We start from the raw sequence: 12,524 nt of genomic DNA on the forward strand, positions 1-12,524 counted from the left end.
CGGCAGGTGTACTTGTGTGTGTGTGGTCTCTCCAGGGGTGAGGATCCATAAAAATAGATCACTGTCACGCTTACGAGCCTTGTTTTGGACCAGATGACCAAATCCCGCCTATTTGAAACCCTAACCAAGGCTTGAAACCTTCATTTAAAACCCTACCCCTGTCTTGCCCTTAAATTTCCTATCTGAAGTGATCTTTCAGCCACAAGCTAAGATGGCTGCTGCCCAGCTCAGTCTGTTTGGGACTTTTAGCATAAGTCAGTGTAGCGCGAGATGACCTTGGGATGCTCCATCGGCCTTTAGCCAGAAAGCCGCAAAACAAAAAGTGACGACGTGTGTCCCGCGAGTGCCGTTAGCGTCGCTAGCTAACCTGTAAATGAATATTCGTGTTTGACTGCCCTCCGTAGTGCCATCCAGGCACCTGCTGTTCAAGTGGAAAACCGGTTGGAGCGGGGACAAACGGCTCGTCAACAACGCAACTCCAAAATGTAGTGAATTTGGTCGCAAAAAAAAGGTCAATTTTATTTAAAAAAATTAAAAAAACGAACTATTGGGAATGTTTTGACGATTTACATCAAATGAGGCACCAAACAAGCAAAGAGTCATGGAGTGGCTTGAAGCGAGAGGTCACACAGACTCTGGCTTGCAGGAAGTCCCACCCCCAATTAGTGGGCAGCAGTCTCAAGGCCACTTAGCTCTAATTACGACGCTCCGTCGGAGGGGCCGATCACCGGCAGGTTAATTGTTTGATCCCCGCCATATGCGGCCGCCGTCGCCGCGGTGCAAGTCGGCTCGGCCACGCGACCGCCAGGCCGCCGCCGGAAGCCAAAGAAAACTTTGCGTGAGCAGCGCCAAGGTCGCCTTACTTGACTTTGTTTCAGTCAAACGCAACTTCCTCACCGTCATCACTGAGTTGATCTTTTTATATAAAAAAGAAAAATATTTTTAGGTAGAAAAATATACAAAGCACTTAGCAAAAAAAATTGTTTTGGCAAAAAATATTTCTGGGGGAAAAAAAATTATTTTGGTTGAGTGCTTCAAAGAAAATACTTTTCAGTTGTATTTAACCTGAAACTATTTCGAGGAATCTTTTAAGAGCCATTTCATTTGAAACCTTCACTTACTTTTTGATCAAGCACATCCTCCACAATTGTACCGGCTTAATAATTCCTTTTGGGAATCCGATGCAGCCCACGTGGAATGAACATGTTGTGCCCTTGCGCTTATTTTGGGTAAGGGTCATTGCTATCATTTGGAAAAAGTAAATGACACGCACATGCGCCAGCGTCCAAAACCGACGCGGCGCTCGGTCCAAATAGCCTGGCCGTCCGTGATGGGGGACGCCGCCGCATCCAAGGCGAAAGGAGCCATATTACACGCATCATTAGGCGCAAATATAAAACGGCAGCGCTGGCGGTAGCGGCGGCCGCCTAATGACGCTTTGATAAGCTGCGTGCTGGAAGTAAACATAATCTGTTGACTTTCAATTCTTTTTCAGGCACAATGAAGCATTCCGTTGCAAATGAACGACTCCGATAGGTGAATATTCGAACGATTTACACCAATTTGTCCAAGCTGATGAAATGGTGGCCAACCAAAAATCTAAATTTTGATTGCATTACTCCTCCAGAGCTGTCGGATCCATCATTGTGAACATTTCTCAAAAAACACATTCCTGGATTGTCATCAGGACACCCAAAGAGTCGATCAAACGGTCGTGACGGATCTCCCGGTGTGAAAGTGCGTCCGATCCAATCGTGGCCTGCAATCAGCGCCCGCCGTCATGGCCGCCTTTGACCGATTTAGCACCCACGCTTGAGTGAGAGCAATTTTAAAGGAAATAAATATGAGACGGCAACGCGTGTGACAGTCGGCGAGGAAATCGCAGGATCTACCTTTTGATGTGCTGTGAAATGTCACGTTAGCGCTCCGGGATTGCGATTATTGGACGGCGGCGTGCTCGGGTAGATTCAGATGTGTCCGCACGCGTGGGCCCCCGAGGCAATATGTTATTTGTTTTATCTCAATTTACTCGCCGCTGCCTCGCAGCTGACACTTGAGTGACATTTCATCTGCAACCAATCGGCTCCACACGACATGTGTTCCATCTTAGGGGGGGGAATTATTGTAATACTTTGAACCCGAAGAGCGTAAACGCCGCTGGCTAGATGATTTCGTATTGAAGAATGTTAAGACGAGAACGGTACAATATTTGCTACACACGAGGAGATAATAAAACTCACTTTTGACTGACACCGTTTGACGGATTCCAATATTGCAATCTCGTGTTTATTTGACTTTAAGTACATAATAGTGTTGCTTAGTTAAACCGGATTTGGGGTATGAATTTTCGAACGATTCCATTTGGTGCAGACGTGGCCATTTTTACCAGGATGAAAAAGTTGGCGGTGGTCCTGATCATTTGGCCATTGCAGCGGCGGGGGTTAGCATAGGGTGAGAAGTGCGTGAGCCTTTTTCAGATCGTTTTCATTGGGATTGGATGAAATCCATCATTTTCCAGCGGAGCGCCTCACGCGTGTCACGCAATTCGCCTGTGCCCATTCCACCGCCAGCCCTTTATTAGATTAACCTATTTAATGCACTTCATTAACATGTCAATGAAGCACGCCGTCGAGCCATTAAACAAGATGAGATGACGACAATTGGATTTTTTTTTTTTGGAGAGGGTCGGAAATGAATCACGTTTAATTTGGACGATTGGGAGAAGTTCTTGATGTGATTTTAGGGCATGAACCAAAATGGTGAGCACCATCTGAATTTTCCCCAAAAATTCTGCATCATCCCAATGTTTTTTTTTCACTAATACAAATAATAAAAAGTTAACTATGATTAATGACCTCATTTTGTGAACGTTCAATTTATACTGGGATTTAAAATTCACCTTACCAGAGCTAAAAAAAAAACCTCAAACAGTTATGAGTAACAGCTGCATTGCTGCCCGCCGAAGCAAAATAGCAAACCCGAATCCAACCTGCAAATTGCTTCCTGTCCGAAGGCGACCGGTCTAATGTGATAAAACTGAACGGCGGCAAATTCATCACGTTTGCGTATTAATTACAACGGGAGCGACGAGTAACTCACGCGGATGCTCGCCGAGCGGGCTGCAGGTCAGACGTAATCGCTGAGATGCACATCAGCGCTATTGATCGCCTTCTGGGCGTTTTGGCAGGGACGCACGCCCACGCTCGTTTATAAACCACGCCAACGCCGATCATCATCAATCCTGTCGCTCTACCCCTGGAATATGAATAGGATTTTAAAAATGCGATAATCATGTCTTTTTCACACAGAGATCCCTAAAAATTACAGCAATGTATATTTTCACACAGAGCCCAGCAAAGGTAGCCACTTTCATCCAGAGCACAGCATCTCACAATCTTTACATATTATCGTCTAATTTGATATTAAATAAAGTATTTATCCAACAATGATGTTCTAGGTTTCACACAGAGCCCAGCAAAGGCTTATTTCACACAGGAACACAGCATGCCAAAATCAGATAACGTTGGATAACAACAGCACCAGGTGTGGCTAACAAAACAGATGTCAGATTGTTACGTCTTCATGTTTTACACAGAACCCAGCAAAAGGTGACATGACATGACCTCACCCAGCAACACTCATAACATGTCTGATGTTTAGAGTACAACAACCTGGAAAATGGTTGAAAGCGTCGTAGCAAATAGCTCACGGGCGGATTACGATCCTACTTTTTTTTTCCCTGTGAAATGACCTCAGGCTGATTGTCCACGTCGGAGGTATTAAGGCGCTAAATGGCGACGGCGTGAAATGCCACGGGGACTCATCATCATCCACACTTTTTACTGCTTTTCAATGAATATTCTCCTGTCATTTGTCCCGACAGTCACAAAGATAAAAATGATCAAGCCCCGATAGAAGACTTTTTTCCCCCTCCATTTTAATAACGACGATGATTAAATTCGCCGTCCAGATGTGGCCTTTCACGATCAATGCGGAACATGCCGACACAGCAGATGCCAATGACTACTTTGTCTAAAACAATCTGTCAAATTGATTTGGAATCAGATTAAATGATGATGACGTACCGCATATTTAGCTCAACTATTAAGGGCACAGATTGCGGATTCAACTTTTTCTATGCAGGAGAAAAACTCAAATTATATACACCGCCATCAACCTATATTAATATCCATATTGATCTGTCCGTCCACAGTTTGCCTTACCATTTCGACCGCCCGCCGCACCACGCGTCGTGTTTCACGGCCGCGCTGACACCTAGCGCTAATGTCGTCGTTCCCCGCGCGTGAATCATGCGCCCTGGCGGCGGGCGCATAAAGACGAGTTACGACTGGCCGTCAGCGAAGAAGCGGCAGATACGCCAAGGAGACCTTTTTAGTGCCGACATATGCCCGGGAGACTCGCAGGATATTATGTTTCTGATGTATGGCAGCTAGTGCAAACACCGCTAAGCGGCTGATGGGCCCGGCTAATGATGACCGCTAGCTGTTAGCATCATTATCTGTGCAATCGCGTAGCCGGCGGCGGCGGCGCTCCAGGGATAGCCGACGCGTCGGCTTCCTCTGCACCCCCGCGGCGCTCCGACGTATTCGTTCCATTTAGGCAGGATCGATTCGCGACTCGGGGCGTGCCTACAGACGTCGCCTCCAGCTTGTTTGCTTTTATGAATTGATCATGTGTGCTTTTCGTCAATAGTATGGATCGCTGCTTAAGGAGTAGGTGTTGTTTTTGATGTCGCTGCGAGAAACACGAGGAAAACACAGTCAGCTGGCAAACATACGATTGATGTGGCGAGCCACATGCTGCTTCATCAAGTTTGATCGCAACCGCTCGGGTAAATACCGATTCAGGTGTGATCGCAAACTTGTTGACAGTCAGTTGGCGCACAGTTGGCGCTCTTGCGCAAGCCCCCCCCCCCCCCCCACTAATTTAACCGCTGCACCTACGGCGCGTAAACGAGGCCGTTAAACACCAGTCCCGCCATTAAACCCATTCACGACTGCAATAAACGGTTTTTGATAGTTAACGCAGAGCGAGACTCAAAGGAATGTGCGTGATAAGCACAATTTCATTTTTGCTGTTTTACACCGCAACGACTGCAAGTTCTCTAATTGACTTTCCTCTCATCGTCTTGATGAATTTTGCATGAAGTGTTAATGATTAATGACGTATGTAAGTTTGATGGAAGATCTTTTTTTGGGGGTGGTAGTCTAATATAGTCGATATATAATTTAATTTGTGATTATAATTTATTTGAATATTTTCTTTTCTTTTCCCCTAGGATGTCTTACTGCGCTTGTGTTGCCCCGCGTCTTCCTCCCTCCCCCCCTCCTCTCCTGCTTACGTCAGCATGGCAGCGCGCTTGAAATAGGGCGGCGGAGGTGCGCGGCGCCCTCAGACCAACACGACGACGAGGAGGAGAGAAGCCTAAAAGGAGGAGGAGGAGAGAAGACGCTGCAGAGAGAGGCGCCCGGAGGATGGCGAAGCGGCGCTGACACTTTGGGAATCCGAAAGCACGCGCACACGGAGCTGAGAAGCACACTGTGCTGTCACACTTGGACTCTTCTTTTTTTGCCTCTTTTTCGTCCGGGAAGTCACATGGGTAAGTTTGTTCCGACGTTTATCTGTGTTGTGTGACAGCTGATCAAAATGCAGACATGCGAGCTGGGTTGCATTTTCCGTGCCAATAGTGACTGTCTGCAGCAGCGGTGCCCGTTGCGCGGCTCAATTGCACGCCACATGTCGGCTTACGCACACACACGTACTGGCTGGAGTGATTTATGATAATGATTTATGATGATGGGGCTCCGGTGTCACGTGGCGGAACTTTCGGATGAGTGTCCTCAAAGCAGGATTAAGAAATGCTATGTGGTTTTAAGCCGTATTGCTAGACTGCCGGAAAAGATGTATCACCCCCCCAAAAAAAAAAAAAAGATTGCGATGACCATAGCTATGTATAGGAACAAATGGGAGATTATTGATCCACATGCACAACAATATCAATACCGGACTTAGGCAATATTAATATTTGCTCCCATCAAAAGTGCAGAAAACATTTCAAAATCTGTTGGTCCCAATAATTTGACTTGAAATAGCTAATAAGAACCAATATCACCTGTACTGCTACATAGCATTGAGGTGCGGGTGCTATCCATGGTGCTGAAACCTGATTTTTCCCTCGTGTCTTTTAGCAGTGGGAAAAAAAGCACCGCGTATCATTGTAAATCGCTCATTTATTTTCGTATTATGATACTATATCTTGCTATTTTGCCCTTGATATCGCCAAGGTACCGAAAAGAAACAGTGCTATCGCTTCGTATCGTGATATCGGCCCATGTATCGATACAGACAACCGCATAATACGTCGTCGTCAACATCATTTTACATTTGGCATGAAATACGACCATTCTGGCCAAATATGAAAATGGCTGGCTGGACATTTGCTTCTATCATACAATGGCATCTCCAACTCGTACAACATAATGGCCAAGCACATCATGTTTTTTTTTTTCCCCCCCCAGGCAGCAGCCTATAATCATAATAATCATATATAATAACAGTGGAGAGCACGTATTGTATTCTGCCGCTCGACTATGAGCACAGCGGGCTATTGAGTCCACGAGGCGGCTTGAATTGTGCTATGGCTCACAGACATGTTGACACCATTACATCTGCCATGCCAAAAAAAAGTTGCTGTTTGTTTTTAGCACATTATATAAGTGTATCTATACACCAGTGTGTATGGAGACACTAAATGTCTGGGTGGAGGACGGCTCACGTTCCCTCCTCGGTAAAACGACGTTTTGTCGCTTGTTAATTTTGTAACCGCTGGCAGTACTTTCGAGTTCTTTTTTTTTTTTGTGCTCCCGAGATGGTGCCTTGATCAAAGACTGAAACAGTTTGTGCCAGTCAGCACAACAAGGAAGTGAATCATTTATATGACTCACGCAAGCTAAAATATTTAGTTTTGTGTACACATTAAAGATTTTGGTAGACTTTTTTTTGCTGGCTCTAAATGGGGCAGTGTCCCACCATGCCGATTTTACGACACAAGTGATCTTGACTGGCACGTTCATCATTTTTCCGCGCAATGAATTCTACCTAGCAACAGGTGACCATGACAAGTCCTTTTCCTAATTTATAAGGCATATGAGGCCTGTTTCTGCCACTAAGACCTCTGCCTAGCGACAGTAAAATAATAACTAAATTCCAGTAAAATAAAGTTTGGTGACTTTTTTTTTTTTACGAAACTGGGTGACATCCTGAAGTTTTAAAACACATTTCATGTTTGTCAGAACTAAAAAAAGTAAAAGTATTGCAGTCCCTCCCCGGTTACGCGTCCCAGCTTGGTTGTTGATTTTGATGGAGGGCGACGGTGCAGCAGCTCGTGCAGCAACCCGAGATGATGGCAAGCCAGTTTTCTCCTTGTCCAACTCATCTTTTATTTACTCAACTCGCTGGCGAATCAAAACGCACTTTCGTATGACGCCAGCCGATATGTGACCTCGTAGTTCCAATCCAGCCAACTCGAGCTTTGAAGAGCTTTCATATCAGTGACGATTCTTCCTGACTTTTTCTGACAGCCCCAAAAAACATCTAATGAGCCGTACTGTTTAAAAACAATAACAGAGATGGTGAGTGGCATTTTAGCTCCACACTGTGATGAGCCCTGCTGTGAGATTTTGAAACTGAAAGCCGCACAGACACTTGGTTTGAATAATAATAATGATTCAGAGTGGCCTACAGGGACACGGGTGACTTTTTTTCCCCATCCACCCGCTGTGCCGCTGTTTTCTCCGTAGCCACTTGAAATTCTGCTCACTAATATCGAACTTCCCCAAATGACCTTTGCTGACTCGGCCCGCTTCGGCGGCTCGAGGCAAATAGGCGGGTGACCAAGAGCACGGGGAAAAACATGTTGACGGGAAGGTTGCCTCCCAAATATTGGTTTCATATAGTCAAATGTCATTTTGTGTGACAAGAATAAATGTTTTTGGCATTGGGGGAAGTTTGTGGTTAAAAGTAGCAGCACAAGAACAACAAAACACCATCGACCGTGTTCTCGGGACAAAAATCCCATTTTCTGTCGTCTATTTGAATCACTGATTGATGATATAGACTTCTTCCACTGTCATGTGCTGGTGGTACAGAACAGGCCCACCAGGGACCCCCCCCCCCCTGTCCCCTTAGCTCCCGCAATCTTTATCCCTCCTGGGGGAATCCAGGATTTAGCCCTCGTCATGATGTTCCCCCGACCGAGTCTCCCCGAGGAACGTGTCCGACTTACACGTCCCACTAGCTGCCAGAATTTCGACAAAGAGCAGTCGAGCGGGAGTCGACGAGGCGTGAAACAAACAAAAAAAAAAAAGTGCAACACGGTAGCTTCTTAGTCTTTTCCGGAGAAGAGATGAACTGCGTCTTTTATTTCTGTCGAGACGCTTTAAGCTACATCTGCTATGGGTTGGACGATAATAAATTTGCAGGCAGTTGATAAGAGAATCCCTTCTTTTTTTTTTCAACCATCGAAATGGAAATAGAAATGAATCGTATTCTTTTTCTCATTTGGGATTATTTTTCAAAACATACAGCATTAGAAGGGACGGGGAGGGGGTCATGATCTCTAAAATCTCTTCCAGCAGACACTGTCAACGCTTCAAACTGACACGCCGTCAACTTTCCGTCCGTCCTCTAGGGGCCGGCGTGCCACGCCGGAGCTTCCATTACGCAGAGTGACAGTTCATAACCTTATCTTTCCGCCCGGGTGAAAAAGCTCCAGTGCTCATGTGCGGCGTGGGGGAGATAAGCAGGAGTATAGAACATGCGATCCCAAGGCTGACGCTGACCTGTCACTTTTTTTTTTTTTTTTTTTGCACCCCTTCCGTCCCCCGACTGCCAAAAGCTCAAGATGAATCCAGGAGAGCTGATATGAGATGAGTGCGTGGCTGTCACATCTAAGTCAAAGTGTTAAACTACATCCTTCTCTGTGTCTCTATTTCCTGTCAGAAAGGCTAACAGACATAGCTTCAGATCCATACCAATAAATACCATCTTACAGTCCCTTTTTTTTTCGTTATGACAGAACTAATTCATTATTTCTAATTGAATCTACTAAGCAAGACAAATGGTGGACGTGATTTATTATCACACCACTGGGATCATCTAGCTAGCAACCGACTTGGCCGCACCTGCAGTGGGCAGTTCGTGTGCGCTTCCGTGCACTCGCTTAAAAAAAACCTTTGCAGCGGAGCGAATGAATATTTTACATTGACCTAAATAAAAAAAGTCAGCACAAAAGGCCAAAAGAAGCTGATACATCCTAAAGGCGAGTCGGCTATATTCAGACGTGACTTAGTCTATTTTTCAAAGCCCAGTGAAGGTAAATAAGTAAAAACAAAGGAAATCAATATTTTGGAAGTTTTGATGTCCATGCGTCGGGATAATAGGACTTGAATTTCGTGTGTGTGTGTGCGGCTCACACATTAGCAGACAGTGACTGGCAGATCTCATTTGCCACTTAATTTTCAAGAGCGAGCGCCCGTCAGCCCGCCGGCGATTACGGCTGCCGAATGACATCGACGTCAGTTCCTCGAAAGAGTGAAGCATTCGCTTCCTGTTCCCCTCTTGGAAGTCTTTTGATTACTACTAATTTCACAATTTCTCTGATTAGTGCAATTTGGCTGGCTTTGTGCTAGGCCAACAAAAAAGGCGGGCCCAAACTGACAATGGATCAGAACGAGGCTGTCTAGGATGATTTTGAAACACCACTAAAGACTCAAATTAAAATGGCAGACTGTATGATATCTGATGGACATGCCTATCAAAGTGGAAAATGAAACAGAGGCTGACTTATAAAAAATCTTATTTTGGGCCACACTCAAAATCACTTGTCTATTTGTCATCTTTGAAGGATCCTAATAGTGATCAAAATAAGTAAAAATCAAAATGGCCGACATTTTGCTGGGTCTCCACTGTATGGATGTTAGCGCATTAGCAAGTTAGCATGTCATCTGCATTTTGTATCCATCATTGGCCCCAGGGATTGGCGTGATAATCAATTTCCATAACAAAACGATTGAGAATGAGGAATTCTGTCTATTGTGCGGTTTTGATGGTCCATGAATCATCAAAAATCCAAGTAGCAGGAGTAAAAATAAAAAATGGAGTCAAATGCTAGAATACCTGGAATGAAGCGTTAGTGGGTTTCTCAATTCTAGTGGCGCAGAAAAGGCAACAGAATAACTTTTTTTTCTTTTATCGATTCTCCCATACAGGGAAGGCGCCGATGGGCAGCCTGGCTGTTTGTGCTGCCGTTCTGGCCGCTCTGTTGGGGAGCGGCTGGGCTGGAGGACACAGGAGAGGCGAGATGGGGGCTGCTAACATCCCGCAGACATCTTTGGAAACGCCAGCCACGGTAAATAACAATGCAACCCTAAGGCCTTGCTGTATTTTTCTAAACTCTTGCATTATTGCTTCTTTTACACTCTTCACAATTTACGACTACAACAGTTTTTGTGCAAATATGTTCAAATCCCACAATTCAAAACAAACGGCTAAATTCACTTTACAGGGTCGCTGCAATTAGAAATGACTAAATCGGATCAGAATCGGCCTTCCTTGAGCTTCCCAATTTTGTATATAAAAAAAAAAAGGCAAGAATGCTTGGCTGCTGTCGTGAAACGGAGTCTTTCATCTTTAACACGGAATTTACGACGAGGGTTTTACAAACTTCCTATAACTGGAGCTATACATAAAACAAGTGCGGGAATGGAGTCGCTTCTCTCTGTCTGAGAAAACGCTGCATTTTTGTATTCCTGACGTCGGGCGATGTTTGTCATATGCGCTCGCATTTTTACGAGCGTGAAATGCGCCGGGCACGCTTTAATCAAAGCGCTTCGACCTCTTTTGCACCTTGATCATGTTTAATAACTTGAGGTTTTACACCTCGTTTATCTACCCGACCGAATTGGCCTTAAGAGGACGAACCATTCAGAAAAACATCTGACCGAACATCTCAAAAAAAAAAAAAAAAAAGGAAAAAAGCTAAAATTTTGTGTTTAAGGTCGTCCAATATTTGGATCCATTTCTATAATTCAATTGGAAAGAACCCTCGTTTGGGCTCACGCCCGGCACGTTTATTCCGAGCTAACGGTCGCGCGTGGCTTGACGAGCTCTCACCTGGAGCGAAATTGAGGCCAGCCGAGCGTTGCCCTTTGGATGATTGCCGTGTTAAAATGGCGTGGCGGTGTCGGGTGGGGAAATGGCGGCGAGGGCTATCTCTTGAAACACGTAGTTTACCTCTAATTTGAGAAACTCAAGTAAGGGAGAAGAACGTTTTTTTTTTTTTTGTGGTCACTCGCATTGATCCGTTGACGCTCGTGGAGATATTTGCACTCGACGCCGTGCCTCCTTCGGCTTCATTTCACTCAGCTCATTAGGAAGCCCCGTCGGAGCCCAGACGAATTAGATAAGAGCCAGGTCTCGACGTTTGCGGTAAACGCTACCGGGGGAACGGCGATGGGATGGAGATGGATTAGCTTGGTGAAAATAGTTCATGATTGATTTATTCTCTTTTGGTAAACTAATCAGACAGAATACACAAGCGTTTTTAGAACTCCAAATTGACACATGGGTCGTTTTTGTTTTTCAGAGGGGGGGGGGCACAAATTGTTATCCGTTTGCAGTCGTAATAACAACCCGTGTGTGTGTGTGTGTGTTTGCAGGAGAGGGTCGAAGCGGCCGGGAGCATCGATCAATGTGAGTACACGCGCTGTGTTTAAATCAAACAGCAGTTTCGCAAGCAGCGGCGACACCTCGGCACTCTGTATTATTTTTGCTTCATCTCACTTGTGGCGCGACGCTCACTTTGCCTTTTCATATCGTAGGCTTGTGAATCCAAAACGACCTTCATAAAAGCCAGCCGATGTTTTACGAGCTGGAAAAACTCACATTTCTCACCCGAAAGTCTTCCAAAGGTGAACTCCGAAAGATAGTTGCTTGGAATTCGCCCAAACGATGTTGGGTTGCGACCTGAAGTTTTGTCTCGACTATCAACGGCGATATCGATATTTTCCGTCGAATTTGCAATCACACATTTAAATAGGCCATTCCGAGCTGACTTGATTTGTAGTTTGAACCGAAATTCTCACGAGAATTTATATCTCGTCTATTCATTTTTTTGCAACATCTGCCTGCCATCCTGTTCCTTTTTCCTTCCCGTCAAACTCGTCAACTTTTATCCGTCGACTTCCGCCAGTCGTTCGCTCGCTCGCTCTCGCCGTGCCCGACCCATCGTGTTTATTTTAGCGCCATTTTAGTCCATTTATGAAAGTCATCGTATTTATTTTTGTTTTCTTGCCGTTAATTGCTCTCGTATTTCCTGGCAAAAAACACCTGCCTGCTACGATATTACCCGAGCGCTCAAGTTGCACGAATCCCGACAGGAAACAGGTGTCTCTCTGACACACGTCGACAGGCACCAGGGTGTGAATTTATAACAAGCGCACACA

The 12,524-nt window shown here is 45.3% G+C and overlaps 1 protein-coding gene and 1 long non-coding RNA gene across 4 annotated transcripts in view; one reads left to right on the plus strand and one right to left on the minus strand.

The window, feature by feature from the left end:
- Window positions 1–12,524, plus strand: part of fstl4 (follistatin-like 4) — a 64,695-nt gene that overhangs the window by 11,254 nt on the left and 40,917 nt on the right. Inside the window, exons 4-6 of the mRNA XM_088398801.1 lie at window positions 5,300–5,620; window positions 10,290–10,429; window positions 11,739–11,772. Coding sequence (XP_088254927.1) covers window positions 5,617–5,620; window positions 10,290–10,429; window positions 11,739–11,772 — 178 coding nt within the window. The 5' untranslated portion in view covers window positions 5,300–5,616. The remainder of the gene's footprint in view (window positions 1–5,299; window positions 5,621–10,289; window positions 10,430–11,738; window positions 11,773–12,524) is intronic.
- The window catches only part of LOC148386642 (uncharacterized), a 66,368-nt gene continuing 56,842 nt past the window's right edge, over window positions 2,999–12,524 (minus strand). For all 3 annotated transcript variants that reach the window (XR_015863090.1, XR_015863089.1, XR_015863088.1), the window contains exon 5: window positions 2,999–3,255. This is a non-coding gene — a long non-coding RNA (uncharacterized LOC148386642). The remainder of the gene's footprint in view (window positions 3,256–12,524) is intronic.

The sequence above is a fragment of the Syngnathus floridae genome, chromosome 15 (assembly GCF_059516105.1).
Source record: "Syngnathus floridae isolate MCC-2025c chromosome 15, RoL_Sflo_1.0, whole genome shotgun sequence".
Taxonomy (NCBI): Eukaryota; Metazoa; Chordata; class Actinopteri; order Syngnathiformes; family Syngnathidae; genus Syngnathus; species Syngnathus floridae.